Source organism: Parasteatoda tepidariorum, chromosome 6 (assembly GCF_982258835.1).
Source record: "Parasteatoda tepidariorum strain Cologne lab strain chromosome 6, Ptep-v5.0, whole genome shotgun sequence".
NCBI classification, from domain to species: Eukaryota; Metazoa; Arthropoda; class Arachnida; order Araneae; family Theridiidae; genus Parasteatoda; species Parasteatoda tepidariorum.
The window spans coordinates 23,151,414-23,173,491 of NC_141760.1; the positions used below are offsets into that span (position 1 = coordinate 23,151,414).

Sequence of the window (22,078 nt, forward strand, 5' to 3'; positions counted from 1 at the left end):
ACTGTAAAATCACTGAATCACTGTAGTTAAATAAATATTTCTATAAAATAACGGTGTGAAAACCGATTTTGCGGATGCTGCACCGTAAAATCCAACCGTTTTTACCCTAGTTTGATACAGAATTTTTTTACAATGTAATATTAGAAACTGTTTTTTCATACATTGAAAGTAAAAAATATTAATAACATTTCTGCTGTTACTTGACTTTAGCAAGCATTATTTAAAAGATGATAGGTTACATTTGTTATTGATGATATTCAGTGACATTTTCGAAAAAGAGTAAGTAATAAATTTAAAAACAAGTTTTGTCTATTTGTTTAAGATGACTTCATTTCAGCTTTATTTTACCAAACAGGTTACTAAACAAGAATTTTTTTAATTTAACTTAAACTTGAAAGTTTATAATTTAACTGTTTTTTTTTTCATTTTGAAAAATATACTTAAAAGTTTATTTTTTTAAAATCTCCTCTTTAGCTCTTAAATTACAAGTTACTTGGACTAAATACATATTATTTTTCATGCAGAAAGAAATAATTCTAACAATTCAGATGTTTTGTGGGAATACATTAAACGTTTAAATATTAGTAAAATTTTTTAGTGAACGCATGCTGCCATGCTCGTCAAAATTCTCTCTCACTCTTTCCCTTAATCTATCCATTTTTTAAGGTCACAGGTGCAATATGATGGTGTTGCACTCCTTGGATAAATTTTCTTTTTTTAAAAACTTGCTCTTTTCTTTAATTAGCCTATTCAATTTGGATAAAACCTACTTTTATAGACGAAAAATTACATTTATTTTTGGATAAAAGCTACTTTTTAAGTGGCCTGTATCAAGTATCAATAATCATGTTATCCATAAATTAAGTATCAAGTATCAATAATCATGCATTTTATACATTTAGTATCAAGTATCATTTAATTAGGATATTTAAAATATTTATAGTTTTTTTTAAAAACATAATGTACAGAATTTCTGAGAAGCCTTGTCCACAGATTTTTACTAACTGCAACTGACTGCGGCACGTACCTTGGAACAGTCTAAGGTACAATGCAGACTGGGCTGAGGTACAGTTACCATTTAAAAAAGTTATAATTTTTATTAAACAGAGGTACTTTTTTTACCTCATTTCCGATTTCAAAATGTAATTCTAAACCAAAAAAGAGTAAGGAGGATATCGAATCATATGTAATAAAAATTATTACTCAGCAACTGAAAATTAAAGGTTTCAAACGCACAGATATGGGTAATCTTAAACGAATACCAAAATAGCAGATAGTACCTATCGTTATAAATACCAACTACATATGCTGTGTGTAAAAGTTGATAGCACTAATTGAAAGTTAACATTGATCCTAGGTACATGCAGTTCAAGATGCTACGCTCTTCTTTAAATACCGCAGAAGTTAACATAAAAGTCGTGAATGCATTTTGTTGTTCTTTAATGCTCTATAGATAAAATAATAATAAATTAGACATAAAATTGATCGACAAATTATAAGGAAATGAAAGGTATCGCAAAGCTCAAGTTCAAATTATACGCTAATGGAACGAAGATATATTTTACCTAATTTGAATCGAAACATGCCATGAAATTCAAGCTGTCGGGAGAAATGGTCAACTAAACGGTTGTATCTGGATTTCAATAACCCAAATGATTTATAACTGTGCGTGATATGCAAACTGATAAGCTTGCAATTGTACCAATGAATGAATGTCTACTTGGGATTCAGGTCCAGGTCTTAGCTTTCGGTAGGGAGAACATTAAACAAATGCGAAAGAAACTTGAAATTAATATTCCTTTAAAGCTACTTAAATGTCTTTTCGTAAAATATGGTACTACAACTAAGCAATAATTTACTGGAACAAACGGAATGTTTTTCTTTGAGCGCTAAAGGTAAATGGTAGTTTAAGAACATGTGTGTGTGTCAAATTGACAAATAAATAGGTAACAATATAAATAATGTGTTTGCGTAACTTTTTTGTTGTTTCGGGAATTTTGTTCAATAGATTATAAATAAAAGAAACTAAAGTTTGCTTTCTTTAGAAAATTTAAAGGAAAAACATGGATTTTGTGTTACATTTTTAATTAAATAAATCTATATAATAAAAAGAGACATTATTTAATTTTTATTTCTATTATGTTTTTACAGGAATTTTACACGATGCAAGGGCGAATAATAGATTTAAAAAAAAAGTGGATAATATTAAATAAATGTGCAACATCGTGACGTAAGTAGTTAAACAAAAACAGCGTGGTATATTAAACATGTAATCCATATCCAAAATGGTGGAGTATATTTTGTGCTACTTAGGCTAAAATGTAAAACAGCGTGGTTTATAAAACATGTAATCTATATCCAAAATGATGGAGTATATTTTGTGCTACTTAGGCTAAAATGTAAAATAGCGTGGTTTATTAAACATGTAATCTATATCCAAAATGATGGAGTATATTTTACGCTTTTTAGACTAACGTGTAAAACAGCATGGTATATTAAGCATGTAATCAATCTGCAAAATGATGGAGTATATTTTGTGCTACTTAGGCTAAAATGTAAAACAGCGTGGTTTATTAAACATGTAATCCATATCCAAAATGATGGAGTATATTTTACGCTATTTAGACTAAAGTGTAAAACAGCATGAATAAAGGACAAATCAAGTACAGAAATGGAAATGCTATAGTTTTGGTTCTCTAAACAAGAGCCTCCATAGAGTCTGACGATTATTTATACACCGAGAAGGGTTATCGTGCAGAGAACCGAAACTATAGTATGTCCATTTGGGCACTTGATTTTGCTTTTTATTCATGCTTTTTTTTCTTTTTTTTTTTACATTTTTGTCAAATGAAATCCATTACAAATTTGAGTATTGAATATGGATTCATTATAAAAACATACAAAACAAACAAATTGTATGATGAGAAATTAGACTATTAAGATAAATATAATTTCTCGTTGTAACAGCTGCAATTTAACATTGAATTGAGAAATTCGTAACCTGTGACCCCAAGTAAAATTTCACACAATTTTTTAAACAAAAAGCGTACGCTCAGATACAGTTCATCTAAAGTTAAAGTGTTGCAGTAAAAAATAGATTTTGATTTTTTTAGGGCTTACTGTAGAGTTGTGGCAGATCAGTTCAATTTGGCAAAATCCGAGTTTTAGTTAATTGTTTACAGATAATTCAATTCAATTTATTTTTTGTATAATCCGAGTGCCAGTCAAACTTTTAGAGATATTCCAGATCAATTCAATTTCTTTCAGTCCAAATGGCAATTAAGGCTTTACGCGGATAAACTATAAAAAATTCAGCGTCAAATTACGATAAAGAGTACCGACACTCAGATTGCCGTAACTTTTTACCATAAAATCCATTTTTACCGAAACAAAAAATCTGATATACCGTTAACAGCAATAATTGCCACAAAATCACTCTAATTAAATAAATATTACTGTGAAAATTACGGTATAATAATTTACTGTAAAAATGAATTTTGGTAAAATTGATTTCATGGATAATGTACCAGAAAAACTGGTACTTTATATCGTAATTTTATCCTTAATTTTCTGTAGTGTATAGCAGATTAATTCAATTTCGATTAATGTTAATCAAACTTTTAAAAAAATCCAGATCAATTCAGTTTCTGGCAGTTCGAGGATCAGTTTCGAGTGTGCATATATGCTGAAAATTAATTCAACTTAATACAGTCCAAAATTTAGGTGAGTTTTAATTAAAAGCAAAAAATGCTTCTGCAAAATTTATTTTAATAAAGAAGACAAAAATACAACTATCTACAGTTTCCAACAATTTTTACAAATTATCTTGAATAAATTTAAATAATTTCAATAACTAATTGATGTTTTGAGTAATTCGAAAATATTTATCATATTAATTTTTAAAACCCTATTTCTTTTATTTACATTCCATGCTCTAAATAAATTTATCACAAACAATATTTTTAGCTATACTAAGAAACTTTTAAGACCAGCTAGAACATCGATTACTTGATGTGGTTCATAAACTTGAACTACTTTAATATATAATATAACACTGCATTCTTTAGTTTTCATTGATCCTTACTGAATATTCTCTTATAATTTAAAGAACTTATTACTGAAAAACTGAATAGAAATTGTAGTAAAAAAACTCTACCCAATCAAAATTAAGGCATCTTGTTTCCTCGAGCAACAAAAAAAAAAAAGAAAAAAGGAAAAAAACCCTAAAGGTCAGTTATTATCACGCCAGTCATTTACTTCTTAACCGATGAAAAAAATAACATCCGAAAATATTATACATTTATTCTTTTTAACCTATCAATGATATCAGACACAAATTTACACGGAATATTAATAGCCTATAACATCAATTCTCGTACAAAAACCGATCACCTCATTCACAAGATGTTTGGCAAGGACAAACAAACCTATTTAATAATTATTTTTTTTATGATATATCAGGAATACATGAAACAATCTTCAAGCGAAAAAAAAAACTGATTCAAAAAGCGTATTTTTTGTTGAGACGTGGGTTGCTTTTTGAAAAAAAAATAATAAACGTGGGCTTTCCATGAAGGGGGCGAACTGGTTGACCTTGCTGTACTCCTCCATCTCGCTGCATTCCTCTAGTTTCACCTGAGTGTTTTATTTACGAATCTGGCCAGGTAATAGTGATTAGGAAATGTTCAAAGACCACCCGCCTTCGTATTTACCTTCATTTTGACCAGATTGTCATCGTCGCCTAGTGTTAGCAGTTCAAAAACTTCAAGAGTCGACGGATCTTCTTCAGTATGATCTTGTGTAAAGTTCAACGTGTTGTGAAACGTGTTTGAGATATAAGTCCGTGCTCGAGCATCACTTATAGATTTATTGGTAGTCTGAAGTTTAGAGCCTTAAGATAATAAGGAAAATCTAAATTTAAATTTCGAAATGTGCACCAACAGGCCTTCTTAAATTTTTTTCTATATGGTTGTTCTTATTTTTAAAGTAGCATTTTACGCGAGCACACATAGATAATTGTATGTAGTTCAGTATTATGACATAGTTAATGATTACTAGTCATTAAGAATATTATACAAAAATAACTAATTACTTTCGAATTTCATGATGAAAATTTTCCCTATTTTAGCTACTTTTCTTTAAATGCAGAATTACGTACTTAAATTTTAATCTGTGAAGGAATTATGAAATTCTGGCAATCAACTACCATGAGTAAACTTTTTAAATTTTTTTTAATTGAATTTGCTATTATGCTTTTTACCAGCTCATAAATTTTTTTTTAATCTTAATTGCACAGCCTATTGAAAATGTTTCCCCAGAGAGAGAGTTTTAAATACGTAATTTTTAAAATATTCATTTTACATTCGAAATGAATAGATAAAGAATAATGTAATTAGAGCATTCTAAAAGTTCAACAATCTAGAATATTTATTTTTCATTGTCGATAAAATATGGGAAAAATTTAAATTTTAATGAATGATAAATATTTTTCATCGTGTTAAAAATTATTCAAAATTCCAATAATATGACTAACAATTATTTGATTACTTCTAATTAAGTAAAGAAAAACAATAATTACATCTTGCAATTATTTTTATTTCTTTGTATTCTTGCATTTTCAAATTATTACATATTATCCTAAATAAAATTGGATAAATTACATAAACTTACAAATAATTTCATTTACAATTCTTAAGCAGTAATTTAATCGTACAAACTCCTTATCTTAATATAACATACAAACACCCCTTAATGGCACAACTTATCGATATAGGTTCGTATTACATTTTCTACCCAGACAAAATAGCCTTGCTAATACAAATGACAAATTACCGAAAGATCTTAAAAATCTTCTCATATTTTAGAAATACATGAATTGTTGTGCAGTATTATAATAATAATAATATTGTATGCATATTATTATTATTATTAATATTATTATTAAGCACATTACCTCATATATTATTATTAAGCACAAATATCATGAGTAGAAATTAATAAGTGGCAATAACAATAAAAAGAAATGGTTCAAACAAATAAAAAAAAACATCTTTTACTTTTTTTAAAAAGAAGAAGAAGAAGGAGAAGAAGAAAACAAAGCAAATGCATATTTTAAAAAAATAAAAACGAATGAATCATTGGATCCCTATTGTTGCCTGTTTTAAAACCTGTTCTTTCCATCTAAAAAAAATGACTTCGTGCTTTTTCTGATGCTATTTTAATTTTTTTATTTATTCACTTATTGTGGTGCAAGCATTTTTAGATTATTACCTTAACGCACAACAAATAACATAAATAAATTTGTGAAAAATATAATATTATAGCTCGTTTTTCCCCTGTTTAATCATGAAGAAAAGATTTTGTTAAGATTACTTGTCTGTATGGTAATATTTTTTTTTTTTAAGGAAAAAAAATAAAAAATTCCGTTTCTATGGAATGTTCTGGTTTTCAAAATTATAATTCTTATTACCTCCCATTCAGTAAAAAATACGAAACCAAGAAGTAAATATAACCGAATGAATAGCACTTATGTCATGTTCTAAAGTATCATGATAAAACTGCCAAATTTAATTACCACTAGTAAATTTTATCACAAAATACAAAACCATATTTTATTGTTAATTTTACCAAAATCATTACATAGCGCTTCGATAAAAATTATCGTGGGTTTCCATAGATCTAGAAATGCTGTAAGCCGGCCAGGTGGCCGAGCGGTTAGCGTGCCTGACTGCGAAGCCATTGGCTGCGGGTTCGAATCCCGCTCTGGGCATGGATGTTTCTCTCTCTCTTTGTGCTGTCCTCTGTTGTGTATGTGTATGATGTGTGAATGTGGTCCACCCTATAAACGGGTTTGTGGCAGTGTGGCGTGGGCAATGCTGCTCGCCTCCGTGACTTTGGTTCGCAGGTGCCCACTGGGTAACGCGAAATGAGCAACAATTCTGGCATAGTCTAGGCAAAAGATTCAAATTCAGTGCCTGCCATTTGAAAAAGAAGAAGTGCGGTAAATATTACCATATTCTGGTAGTTTTAAAGACACTTTTTTCAAGTTTTATACTTAAAAAAACATAATTACTTTGTATATTATAATAAGGTTTTTAAACGTTTTTTAGATTTTTAAGTTATTTTTCTCAGTTTAATAAATGTAGTTTAAAAATATTAATTTGTACCTAAGTCATGGGTAAAAGACAGGAAGAAGTCAATCTACAATTAGATGTAAGTTCGATCAATAAATCGAAAGATTTACATGGCGTTCGAAGTTTTTCCTTTTTCATTAACTGCAGGTTCTTGAAATATTGTTAAGTAAATTAACTGATAATGACTAGAATTAATATTTATCAGTTATTTCTACTTGACTAGCGATGAAGGAAAATTAAGTGTTTTAGGTCCATATCAGCTAATCTTAAACAATACTTTGGATTAATATATGTTGTGTATACAGAGACACAAATATATGTTGATCCAAACCTACAACAATATCTGTCAGCTGTAGCTGGAAATTGCTCGCTGGTACAAATTTTCAAAATTCTATATAACTTGGGTAATTTGCTGGTGAAATAATATCCTGATACAATAACTATACAACAATTTAGATTTGAATTTTTGATGGCTGACAATTAATGCTTTGCAAATAAACTGAGAAATGATTTGTAACAAGATCAAAATTTTTTTAACATGTTGAAAATTATCACAATTCGGATATTAAATTTATAAATCTATTATAATTTGGAGCATTATTGATTTGATTTTGGCTTTCTCGTAAAAAAGTGTTTATTTTTTTTCTTCAAAATTGAGATAAAAAAGTATATGTTTGCTCACAAAAAATGAACGGTTTGTTATAATTGGAAAAATACAATCATCTTCCTGTAATTTTAAATTTAAATTATTTAAATGTCCCATAATATTTATGCGTAATGTATTCAGTAGCATATGACTTTTACAGACTTTGACAAATTTTTTGAAGACAACTATATTTTAAAAATACGTTTTCTTGAACCTTCAGCTGCCATTGTTAGAAATTCATCGTGCCCCACTTGCGAAACACACATTCAACGGGTTAAACACACAAAAACTATACAAAAAGCATTAAAAAAATCAATTTTCAAACCTTAAAAAAAACTTACATATTTAAAATTTCATGTTTGTAATAAATAAAACTATTAAATTACATAGAAAATAATAACATTAAAAAATTATGCAACATTTTAATGGCATTTAAGGACGTATTATTACGTATATAGCCATTATCTCGAGAAATCAGTACTCTCATTTACCCGATAACTAAATTTATTCGAAGATAAAATCAGTTAATTAGATTATGACGTTATCACGCAAGCATCACTTAGTCATCTATTTTCCAAACAAATTATTTCGCATCACTTCGATACTATCAATATTTTTTTTAATCTTATCCAATGCAAACCGGAACTAAACCTGCAACCTACAGTGCGTTATTTCTTTCAAACGTCGAGTAAATTACCGAAAAAGTAGTTATTTTTGTATAATCTTCGAATTAACACATCGTTTAGACGAATATTTTTGGAAAACCAGATCTGTCTCAAGTCATTACGTAGGATATAAAGAACCAAATAAAGACGAATTAGTAGAATTTGTCGCCAAAGAAGCCCGTAAAGAACAGGTGATTTCTAAATTTGTTTCCAAAAGTGTCGCCTACGCTTTCCGATAGAGGGCGTGATTACGAAGATTTGTCTCAATAGAGTTTTATCCTAAGAAACAGAGTACAACTAAAAATGCCTTCATCCGACATGGACTTGGATCGCCCGAAAAGCAGAGGTACATTTGTTTACATTATTTGTTTTGTTTTTGTCTTGTTTCATCATTTGTATATTTTGTTTACACTGTAAACAAAACTGTACTTTTAATACATTATTTTCCAATTTTATCATACAATTTGATTTTTTTTTAGGTTAATTGAGTTAATTAGTCAATTTTATTTATGTAACTTGTTATTTTTTAAAATACCTATAGACTATTTTATAAAGTGCCTATTAATTATTTTATAAGTACCTACTTTTAAGTGTGGTACATAAAAATGTATGCTCATTTGCTTTTTTTTCAGAATGTATTTTTTCAAATTAGTCCTAGTAAAACTGCTTATAATTGTAAAAACCAGTTTTAAAATAGGAATAATATACAATAATAAAAATATTCATGATATAACAAATTACAAAAACAAACTATTATAATTATGCTATGCAAAATTTATTAACTTTTTTTGGGTATTTGTTAAGGATATTAAATATATTTTTATCGCATTTATATTTAAAAAAAATTACATTATTTTAGACCTATGACTAGTTTTTTTCATTTAAAAAGAGTGGTTTAGTCAATAATATTTGCTATTATAGCGGTAATTATTTAACTGAGAAAGACTTTTCAAAATTATACTTTAAAATTTGATTCGTCATTTATAATTTATGCTTCTTTGTAAAATACAATAGATGATTATAAACATGTTAAAATAAAAGATAAAATTTATTTGATACAATTTATATAATAATTATCCTTTATAATATTCTTAACGAAAATACTAATCATTAAATATGACGAGCTGCACATGTTACATGTTATATGCAGAAATGGTTTTTTATTTACTTAATTACTTTTACTTTTGATTGCTCCATTGTTTTTAGGTGTAAATCTCCACCGTTTGACAGTTTTAATAAGTATTTTCAAAAATATGATTTTTGTCTGTTATACATTTAATTCAAATATTTTAATGATAAACATTTCTTTAACAATAATTTAATGAAAGAAATTTTTTATGGTCTGATATTTTATCAATTAAATTTTCTTTTAGGCACTATATGTCTCTTTATACATAGGAAAATTCATTAATCAATGAAGTCTAAAAAACATCTGTGTCAATAACTACTTCCGTTTTTTTCTGAAAACCGCAAGCTTTTTCTTAAAGTAAAATTAATGAGTCTTTCGGTGGATCGTGACTAGGTATTAAGATATATACCGCTGTATGATAAATACCACATGGTTTCATCAGAAAATTTTAAATAATGTACATTTTTGTTATAGTGACTGACACTACAGGTTTTTAAAGATTTGAGCAATTAGTCATTTTATCAGGAAATATTTATCAAAGAATGGTTCAGCATTAAACAAATATTCAACGGTGCAAATTTGCTGCAACCTTTATTAAGTGTTTAATTAAATCATATTTCTGCTCTAACTGAACCATAGGAACATGTGAAAAATCTTAAGAAATATGATAATATGGTTTCAATTTAGGACTTCATTATCAAATATTAAAGCTACGGCAAATTTGGAGGAAATAATGGTTGATCACGCTTCGAGGTTTTTAATTTGGCAGATAATAATTCTCATATAAGTCAAAACTTTAGGATCAAATAACGGTAAAAAAAAAAAACTGGTTCCCTGAGTACAGCGTCCGTAAAATCCATTTATCGTAAAATTTTACTCTGTAAATTTTATAGAGGTATTTACTTAATGACAGTGATTTAGTGATTTCACAGTAAATTTTAATGAAAAAAACCCAGCATAGAATTGGCTCCCTGAATGCCGGTGTTTTTTACCGTAATTTGTTTAGGAATTTTTACAGTATATGTTGGTAATTGTGCTCCAGAGACTTCATAAATAATATGCATAACTATTGATATTATTATTTTTTCAATCATCTTGCATTTATTCAGAAAATTCTCAGTTTTTACTTTATTTTCATTTCACAGCAAATTTGTTATCGGTATAAAAACAAGTTTTCTATGAAATAGCCGTAGCTATTTACCAAATCTATAACATAATAAAACTACAGAGGTTATAATTTGTCTTTTAAATAATTAATCTCGATTATTTCTAATGATGTTGGTCATCTTGTGGTCAGAAAAAAAACTTGTTTTTGTAAACAAAAGTGGTTGAGTTCATTTTGCTCTTTGTCTTAAGTTCATAAAAACAAAACAGGTTCTTTAACACTTATAATGCTAAAAGTATAATTTATTTACAAGATGCCAGAATCTTTTCATCTGAGTAGTAAATTTCTTCTAGTTAAAAAGTGAAGTTTTTTTTAAAACTTTTATTGTTAAAAACATTGTTAATTTGTTAATTATCTGAAAAAATAAATCTGCTTTATTTACTATGTATTATTCCTTATAACTGATCCCGGAAATATTTCAGAGACTTGTTTCAAATCATACTATATTTTATGAATTAAATGGGGTTTTGCTTTAAATTAATATTGCTAAACTTTTCAAAATATTTAGTTTAATTTGTCACGTTAAATTGGCATTTAGTTTTAAAAAAATAGTCAGAAACACTTTGGACGTTTTTTCGAAAATCACAAAAAAAACAAGTTTTTGATATTAATCATTGATATTATTGTTTAAGTATTTACTATTTTTCTTTTCTGTAATAGAAGCAGTTGTCTATTTAGATAATTCTTATAAATGCTTAGAAGCAAAATTCACATATTATTCTTGTTTCAAGAAAAGTTTATATATACACATATTCTTCGTTGGTTTAATAAAAGCAAGATTTCTTTCTGATAGAGATTTATTTTAAGAATCTACGCACATCTTTCATTGTCTGGCATCAGTTTATTCAAATATGATTTTTTTAAATTTTCATTTTAACTTCAATTTACAAATAATTAAAACTTTTCAATAAATAATTTAAATTGAAAGAAGCTTTGACAAAATAAAACAAACGTTTCTAAAGCAATTAATAACTGACGTATTTTCCTAAATATCATTCACACATTTGAAAAGAGCATATTTTTACCTGATATAGTGTCACATCATTACCCTATTATTTGGTTTTTGATATCAACATGAATTATTATATTAAAAAGCTAATTATAACTGTAGTAAATATAGAAAAATGCTTGATCATAAACACTATGTTTTTGATTCAAGTATAAAACGAAATATTTCCATAGATATCATTCAGACAACGGAACGGTGCATATTTTTACCCGATATAATGTCACATCATTATCCTATTATTTACCTTTTGATATCGATCATAGTTATTGCATTAAAATACTAATTATAACTACAATTCGAAAAACAAAATAATATAAATGAGTGCTTATTTGCTATTATTGAAGATAGAGGAATCCTTGATCATAAACACAATGCTTTCGAGGCAATTATAAATCTAAGTATTTCCCATAGATACCATTCACACATTTGAAAGGCGCATTTTTCACCTCATATAGTGTCATATCATTGTTCTATTATTTGTAATTTTGATATCGATCATAATTATTATTTTAAAATACTAATTATAACTACAATTCGAAAAACAAAATAATATATATATAAGAGAGTGTTTATTTGCTATTAATGACGATAGAGGATTTCTTGATCATAAACACAATGCTTTCGATTCAATTATAAATCAAAGTATAGATACCATTCACACATTTGAAAGGCTAATTTTTCACCTGATATAGTGTCATATCTTTATCATATTATTTGTCGTCTAATGTCGATATTAATTATTATATTAAAATATTTATTATAACTACAATTGGAAAAACAAAATAACATAAAATAATACTTATTTTCTAGTAATAAAGATATCAATAAAGATAAAGTAAATGCTTGATATCGCAAAGGCGTTAGGGTCAAAATTCACCAAATAAGAAAAGGAAGAAAAAAGGATAACGATGCTTATGAAAAGCCAAAAGTTATGAAAGATGCAATTAAAAACAAAGCACAGCCAGGGCGAAACTCGGTCCAACCCTTAGGTGCCTCACGTATACACCGCAATTCTTAAAGAAAAACCAAAGAAAAATGCTTCTTTTTCAGCGTCTGGCGAGTGAAGAAGAAAAGGGCGAATATGTTACGTCACAGTTGCTTAGATTCTTTTTTAGTCCTTTTTTGGAATCACTGACTAAGATATAGTAAGCAATCCCTTCTGTTTAGCGGAAGCCGGAGGGCTCTGTTTGTAAAAAGGGATGCTGTGTCTTGTAAGGAGAGATAAGTTGGAATTAAACAGGTTCTCAGGATGTCATTTGAATTTTCATAGTCACTGCGTAGAAATTAATTAAAAATTGAATCCAATTTTTTTTTTTCAATTGGCACACGATGATGAGCTGTCAATTATTTCTGCAAGAACTGAAGTACCGAAATGAGTTTTTCGGCTTAGAAGTTTCTCTTAATTTTTATTTCATTGAATGGCAATCAAATCAATATTTTGATATTTTGTTAAAATTATGTCTATATAAATAGCGGCGCTTAACCTTTTAGGGTTCGTTTCTATGGTTTTTATACAACAACTTCAAAAATTTTTAGTCGTTAGTTCCTTCATAAATATTAATGAACGAAAGCTTGAAAAAAATTATAAAATAAGTAAATAAACTTTTATAAATAAAAAATACACGAATTGTTAAGTTGAGATAAATCATATTTGCTACAGTATTTGTGGTTACAATATAGTGATTTACAGAATTTTAAGAAGTACAAAAGCATTAAATAAGATAATTAAAATAATATTAAGTTTATTTTGGAAATAATTGAATTTATGAACTGAACGTCATTCTTGCTTCAGTGAGCATTCTTGCTTCATTCTTGCTTCAGTCATTCTTGCTTGAGCACAACCAGCGACTGTAAAGTCGCTGGTTGTGCTCAAGATTTATTTACTTTCCATTCTGTATAAATGATGTTTTTGTTCTTGTTTTTACAGAATTTCAGAATTCATTTTTAAGTAGAACTTATTTAATAGAATGAATCAAATCGTTTAAACATATCTTTATTTTCTTTTTCTTTAACGTATTTGATTTTGTTTACCTTTGCAAACGTAACTGGTCTCTTATAGTTTAAAAAATCTAAATACTTTCTTTTTAGCGACATCCATCACCTCAAACGTTTGACAAAGTGTGTAACGTTTTCGTTATTCAAGCTCTTTTTATTAAAACCACTTAATTATTCTCGGCAATTTTATTTTGAAATTTTATTTTTTTTAAATATTTCTTTGTTTTACAATAATATTATGATTATATTACGATATATTAGCTATATCATGTACAGAATTGTCTTCAATATAATAACAAAAAAAATCAATAATATCATGGTTATATCGTGACATATTAGCCATATTGCTAAATATCAAGTTGAAAACTGTTTCTAAATATACATATTTTTTAATACAACAATCCGGTGGTATTTGCAACAACCGGTTCTTGATGATACAGTAACGTGGTCTAGGGAAAACTGCTCAGTTATTAGTTGTCCTTTAATAAGGGAGTAGAATCACTGGTGAAAGCAAAAAATTTCAATTCGATTCGTCAATACAATAATAATAGAAAAAAATGGTAATCAGTACACTGAGAAAAAATGTACTGTTAAAACTACCACAACATGGTAAAATTTGTCACGTTTTTTCTCTAAGAAAACACATAAAAGTTCGGTATTTTTTATCAAGGCTCGTTGGTAATGATTTTGGTAAAATTACACTAAAATATGGTTTTATAATGTATGATAAAGTATTACATAATGCTTTTGACATAATAAAATTTGGCATGGCATAAAAACCATTTATTCGTCTAAATTTACTTTTTCAGGTCAGTATTTTTTGCTAAATATGTGGTAATAAGAACTACATATTTAGTTTTTGCTTTCAGACTTTAAGATTGTAAATCAATAGTGTTATAGAAATTATTAACATTAAAATATTTTTAAAGTAAGCAAAGTATTTCGTATAAAGTATGCAAAGTTATCCTTCAAAATTCTAAAGTTTTGAAAATTTATATTTCAGCTTTATTTTAAGTCTATCATATATCATAGTTTTATTTAAATACAAATTAAAATAAGATCTATTTTAATATTAATTAAAAATTTTAAAACTTTTCCATGAGTTTTTTTTATAAAAAATGCTAGTGTTAAAACTAATAATTATTGTAAAATTTAACTAAACAAAAATGAAGTAAACGGAATGAAGGAAAAATTATTGTGTTCATTTAATTGTGTAAGTCATTTTTTTACGCCTAACTTATATGAGTATTTGGCTGTTTTCCCAGTTTTCTATTCCTTACAGTCCAGCTCATTATTTTAATATATTTATGTTTTCTTTTATGCAAATGTGAGCGATGAGGTAGAACCAAAAACAATTAGTTGCTAATTTTTCCATTTATTAAGCACAGATTTTGAAGGTCAATAAAAATATGAATATGTAATAAACCAACGCAAATTTTATGGTTCCTTTGTTGAGTGAGTTTTATGGTAATTACTTTGCACCAAACATTAGCGCAAAAATTCCAAAGCCCTCTGGAATGAAACATGGTTACAAGAAGAAAACAAGCAATCGCGTAATCATTTTAAGCAGCGAATTTTAAATCATGGTAATTAATCAATTTTTTTAATTAGTAGGAAATACTTTAGTAGGGTTTTGATAATAATTTTAATAGGGTGCTTGCTGAAGACGAAAATTTTTGTTTCTCACATATCCATAGATTTCTACTTTTTGCAATTGCCATCTAGAATAAAATCTGTTGAGCTTGTTGGATTTGTCAGGGTCTTAGGCACGATTACAGGACTATAATTCAATTCCGAAATCAGTCCTCTCTTATTTATCGCTTAAGAAAAGAAAACTTTCAATACTGTGACAAAGATTGACAGATGATGTAACAAAAAATGCAAAAAAAGATCTAACAATAATGAATATTTTAAAGTAGAAATTCGAGGTGAAAAGGTTCGAACAACATCTTTCAGTAAGCTTAGCCACATGACAGGCTGTTGAAGATAAAAGAAGTAGTTGTCAAGAAAAAAATTAAAAGAAAAAATCTGTATATTAAATATGCCATTACAGGTTGCATTAAATTAAAGCGAATGTATTCAAAAATTTATAACGGGGAAACGGTTAAGCTTACATAAACAGTAATTGTAGCAAATCAGTATGACAGATAACAAAAATAATTTGATTTTAGTGGAGAAAAGAAATTGACACAGGGCTATGCAATTAGGAAAATCTTTAAATAGAAGAAAAATAAGTTGCAAATATTCGATATTTTGTATGAATATAAATCTTATTACTATATTTTTGGAATGCCCCTCGTTAGCCACAACTGCTCGTCATAAACGGAGGTTGAAATCAACTAACGTAACGGAAAAAAATAGTAAAGGGAATTATAGCACTATCTGTCGAAGATTTTTTGAACTAAAATCAAAATTCGGGAAATAAAATTTATGCCAGTTCGGGAAATGAAATTTGTCCATGAATTTGCAGCAATTATTATTTATTTTACCTTAACCGTTTCCCTGGTAAAAAAATTTTTAAAAAAACCTTCAGTTTGTTTTGAACACTCTCTACGTACAACTATCAACAAATATTATTAACACCCTGTATGTTTAACTATCAACAATTACTTTATCTTCATTCGTTGCTAATGGCATAGCTCTAAAATGTCTGCATGCATTTTCAATTGCTGAAGCTCTTGATTAAAGATAGGAAAAAGCTTGCAACCTGGAAAAGTTAAGGTGAAAATTAAGTCCCTATTCATCTGAAAAGAAAGGCCTAGAACAAAGATTTCGGCAATTTACATTACGTATTTTGTTTTCTAAGAGGAAATGGAATTTGAAAAAAAAGAAAATAATATTTTAATTTTATTAAAAATTTGTATTTCCGAAATTTTGCTTTAGATATAGAGTTGTGCCTATTTACCTTGGTTGGGCCATCGCGGATCAATATGCAATATCAACCTTGAATCCCTTTGTTAGTTCCTGAAAATTTCCTGCCTTGGACGGCTTAGAAACATTATTTAATTACTTTAATCCAATATCTAAGTCTTTTTCTAGAAAAGAAAAAGTCACCGGAGGATTCAAACTACACTTCCCACACATTTATTTTGCCAAAATAATAACTTTAAAGTATTGCTCTATTAGAATACAGTCGATTACATTTACAAAGGAAACAATACAAGAAATCTTGATATGCAATTTGCCATAAATTATATTCAGTACTTATGAGAAATTAATTAGCGAACTGACAAAGAATTTAATTGCAATTAGTAGCTAAGATTTTTTTCTTAGATTCATTGTTTAAAATGCGCTCAAATTTAGTAGTACTTTGTCAAATAATAATAGTAACTTCTAAGACATTTAAACTGATGCATGAATAAACTATCTGCTAACTAAACTCATTAAGTTTCTACATTTCTCATGAACAAAAATAGGGTATTCATTATGCATGATATGCAAATCACATAAATTAGCTAATAAATCATCCAATTAACCAGTTTGTTTTTTACTAATTTTAAACAATTTAGGGGTAATTTGTTGATGTGAAAGTCCAATTAAATAGAAAGCCTGATGTAAGATAAAAAGATTACATTAGTCGGATTAGCTCTTTGTCGGAATTACTCAAACGGTTACTAATTTTATGCAAATACTTCAAAGTTTTGGTAGGAACTAAGTAATTCTTTATGGTGCAATTAAACAGCACGCAAAACTATAGAAATTCTTCGATAATAAGACAGAGGTAATGATAGTGAATTTTACTGTTTGGTCGCCCTCGACCCAAATAGGAGAAGTAATGCATTAAATGAAATATATTTCACCAATGTGAACCACGCCCATTTCTGATGAATATTTCAGTTTTTTTTTTCTTTTTCTTTTTTGATGTTATGTCATATTTGTTCTTATGATGTTAATACTAGTATTAAAATAAAACAACAAAAGGTGTTAGTAATATAAATGTCAGTTTGTTTACTTGAATATGTATGCTTCTTTTTTCTTTCGTTTTGTACGCAACGTTCTCTCCTTTAAGGAAAATCAACTGCTAAATTTTATTTTGTGTTAACAAATTAAAAATTTATGTTTATATGTGAGTTACTATGCAATCTTCATTTTTTTAAAAAACAATACTAGTTAATAACAACATGTTTTTTTCATGTTCTTTTCAGATTCAGATATAATCCTCACAGAAAACGTAGATGATTTCATCATTGGTGATCGAGTTTGGGTGAATGGTACAAAACCAGGCTACATCCAGTACCTAGGTGAGGTACAGTTCTCCCCCGGTGATTGGGCCGGAGTGGTACTCGATGACCATTCAGGTAAAAACGATGGCTCCGTTGCGGGGGTTCGATACTTTCAGTGTGAAACAAAACGTGGAGTTTTTGCAAGACCACACAAACTAACCAGATATCCATTGGTTCACGCCACTTCACCATCCGGCAAAATGATGTGTGATTCACCAACGCCACCACCCATTCAAAGATGTCTCACACCAACCAGAACACCATCACCCGGAGCTAGAAACTTGAGGGAAGGTGATAGAGTGACTATTTCCAGTTCAACTGGTCTACCCAAAACTGGATATCTCCGGTATATTGGACATACAGAGTTTGCAGCTGGAGAATGGGCTGGGGTAGAACTAGATGATCCTTTGGGCAAGAATGATGGAACTGTTGCCGGAAAAAGGTAAATTCAATATTCGATTTATGTGCCGACATGACTGTGTAGGGGTCAGGGAACTGCCCTTGCGTCAGAAAAGTTTTGGGTTCGAATCCCGGACAAGGCATGGCTGTTCCTTCATTCTCTGTATTATCTGTCCTTATTGTGGGAGCAGAGGTGGCCCACTTAATATGGTGTCCCTGAAAGAGTGGCTAACAAATCTGTCCTTATACGCCTAAATTGTCGAATGTCAATTCAGGTGGGGAGGGCATTGGAACGAGAAAAAAATTCCAATTATGCAAATACGGCAAACTACATTCATATGAAATACTGTGCTTATATCTCAAATTAGAAGTTTATTGGAAGATGCTTTTCTTTAAAATAAAATAAAAAGCTTTCTTGAGCAAATCTTTTTCTAGTATAATTCAAGCATATAGCATTCGTTGATTTTGTATAGTTATTAAATTCTGAGGACCTTCGTGCATCTGGATACTAAAAGAAGAAAATTTTCAAATCTTATTGATTGGAATATGAACAGACTGTAACTTTTCCTTTAAAATCTTTGTTATTGGAACCAAATTAAAAGGCCAAGATGCCCTGGGATTCGAACAGTTTAAATAAAGTTAAAGCAAACGGCACACTGAGGATACAAGCGTAAAGTAATTGACATACGAGAGGCAGCTTCCCATACTTTTGCATTAGAATGCGCACATCAACTCTGCGCATCCTTACTTACATAAGTATAGAAATTTATCACCTGTATGCCTCTTTCTTATTGCGTGCCTCTTCAGTGTGTAGCCAGTATAAAGATTTTATATTTTATACAATTGGTAGCGCAAAGGAGAGAAAATAACGACAAAGCATAATAATCTTTTCTATCGTCAACAGATTAACTTTAAAGTTAATCTACTAAAATTTACTTGAAACTTTCACCCACTCAAACATAATTTTTATTCGAAAAAATTTAAGCTTTAAAAAATTAATGAGGATAAATTTTGTTTAAAATTGTTACTATTAAGCATTTTACACTAACCGTATCCTTTTATCAGTTTCGAGATACTTAAGTTAGTTACTTAAATTGATGAAAATTAACTTTACAGTAACTGAGGTAGGAGAAAAATTTTTTTATCTTAACACTTGAAGCACATAATTCCGAAGAGGTGCTAATTTATCATTATTATATCGTGAACTTATCACAGGTTTAAGAAAGTGCTATTCCTTGTGTTGCTTATCTCTAGAAGAGAGAGATTCGTGACCTTACTCATGTTTGCATTTCTTCAAAAAACTGATTATAGGTGGGGATAATTGCGTAAATATTTAGCTACATTTTTCGGTGGTCTTTGAAAAATGTTATGGTCTCTGCGTATAAGTCACTAGTATTTACAGAGGAAGAAATAACAGTTAAGGAAATATTTTTGTGTAGAATGGGCTAAAACAGTGCAACTAACTTATTATAAAACTTAAATTTTCTTTAAAAAAAACTACTACGTTTTGTTCGTAATAAATGGAAGTACCCGTGGAAGCCTCAACGCCAAAATAAATTCAAGAAACTGGGGTGCGTAGGTCGTAACTAAGGTAGGCGAAATAAAACACACGATTGTGTTTATCATTTGAACTTGACCTGTGAACATTGAGTATCCCTTACCAAAATTGGAAGATCTTCGTAATAATACTAGATTAGTTTCATGTTCTATCTTAAAAGAAATTAGTATTTATCTGAAATGCATCGCAAAGATTAAATAGGCTAAATATAACCAGTGCTGATGACCTCAATAAACTATTTAATAGAAAAAGTTCATCCTTCTTTAATATGTATTTTATTTATTTCTTATTTCAACCTAGATATTTTTTTACCAAATGCTTGTTAGTAGGAATTTAATTTCTGAAATAATAAAGTAATTTAATGTTTGAATGTTATCTTTCGATTAAGTTACTGAAGCAGGTCACAAGGACCTATTTTTCCTAATAAATGTTTTTCGCAGATTTAGATTTTTGATCTTAAATGTAAATCTATCCAAGGAATGTGGTACCAAGAACTTAATTAACAAATCGGGTTGAACTAAGCTTGTAATGTGATACTTAACTTCTTAATATTTTACAATTTCATTCGAGCCAATTATGTGAAGCCAAGTAATTTTGCTCATTTATAAAAATGAATTTTATAAAAATGATTATAAAAATAATTGTAACGATTATAAAATTAATTATAAAAATGAATTTTCAAAAATGAATTTTATGCACAAAAAAAAACTAAATAAATAAATACTAAAATAAATAAAAAAAGATAAATTTCTCTTATTGATAATAATTGAAAAATTAGAGATTAATTTCTTCTTTTTCCTAATAACGTTAGGACTATAGACATTATTGTTATAATTTAGAACAAATCAGTTGAATAATGCCTTAAATATAAATAATGCTTTTTTTAAGTATATTTAATTACATGCGTATTTAGTGTGTGAAATTCAATCGTTAGGCTTTAAGTGATATCTGTAATTATTTTATTTTACTTCTATTCAGGAATGTTATTTTTGATCAATCGTTTTTCCCTTTAAATTGTGAAACTATAAAAAATATTTACCTCCAAATTTTAAATAAAAATATACATTATTACCTTACATTATAAATTAATGTTGTTTAATTAATGATGATTTTGCCATGATTATTATTGTTTTAATTTAAGGACATAATAAAACTTTTTTTTTTCATTTTAAATGAAAATACAACCGAACTTTTGATATGGTGTAGAAATTAAATTTCTAGGATTAAATATCCAAAAAACAAACTTTTTTGTTGCTTTTCTTTGATGATTAAATCACAGTATTTACTAGAAAGTTGAAAGGTGTAACGAATATCTTATAATACCAAAGATTATGTAGTTTATATGCGTAAAATAAAGATTGAGAAAGGTGTCGCATGTGACAGTAACGGTGACAAAGACGCTTATAGCTCTAAAAGACCTCATTGTATCCTTCACAATGGACGCTTTTATGCAATATTATCATCAGCTTGATGACGTCACGTTCGTCAGACAGTAAATTACACTATTAAAGTGCTCTGTTCTCACATTTTTCTTGGAAGAATTATTTTCAAATGGAATAAAGACAGTTAAAGGTGAAAGTTTCAAAGCTGTACTTTAAAAGTGACAATTGCCGCGGATTTGAATATTGTTACAAGTTCAAGACAATCGAGAATAAGTTTAAAATTGAAGATTTATAATGGAACGTTTATTTTGGGCAACATGTTTTACGAGACCATTGTTTAGAAGTGAAAAGGTCAGCGACTGATAAATTGAACTAGGTTGATTGCTTGGTTTTTGAAGCTAGTTAGTAGTGTCAGCTATAACAAATTTACTACTTAAGCTTCTGATTTCACCATAAATGTGACATTTTATAACGTGATCCAGAAAGAAATTAGCATAGTTTAATAAAAAATAATTTATTTCTGTTTCTTTATTAGGTTATAATATTTTTTGGACTCAAAAATAAAAATATACGACAAAACTCATATGAAAGATTCATTTTATTCAAAACGAATAATTTTGCAATCGTATTCATAGGTCATAAAACTCATTTAATATATATCTTTCATTATAAATCACAAGTTCTAGTTATTTCAGTCTATTAGAAATTTTATATTTAAACAAAGCAATGGTGATAGCATTTTATATTTAAAATAAGCAAAAGTGAAATATGAGA

The 22,078-nt window shown here is 28.2% G+C and overlaps 1 protein-coding gene across 1 annotated transcript in view; it reads left to right on the plus strand.

Moving 5' to 3' along the window:
* The first annotated feature begins 8,407 nt into the window (after nucleotides 1-8,407).
* Nucleotides 8,408-22,078, plus strand: part of LOC107457554 (uncharacterized) — an 85,642-nt gene continuing 71,971 nt past the window's right edge. The window contains exons 1-2 of the mRNA XM_043044937.3: nucleotides 8,408-8,790; nucleotides 17,888-18,407. Of these exons, the coding sequence (XP_042900871.2) occupies nucleotides 8,748-8,790; nucleotides 17,888-18,407 (563 nt within the window). The 5' untranslated portion in view covers nucleotides 8,408-8,747. The remainder of the gene's footprint in view (nucleotides 8,791-17,887; nucleotides 18,408-22,078) is intronic.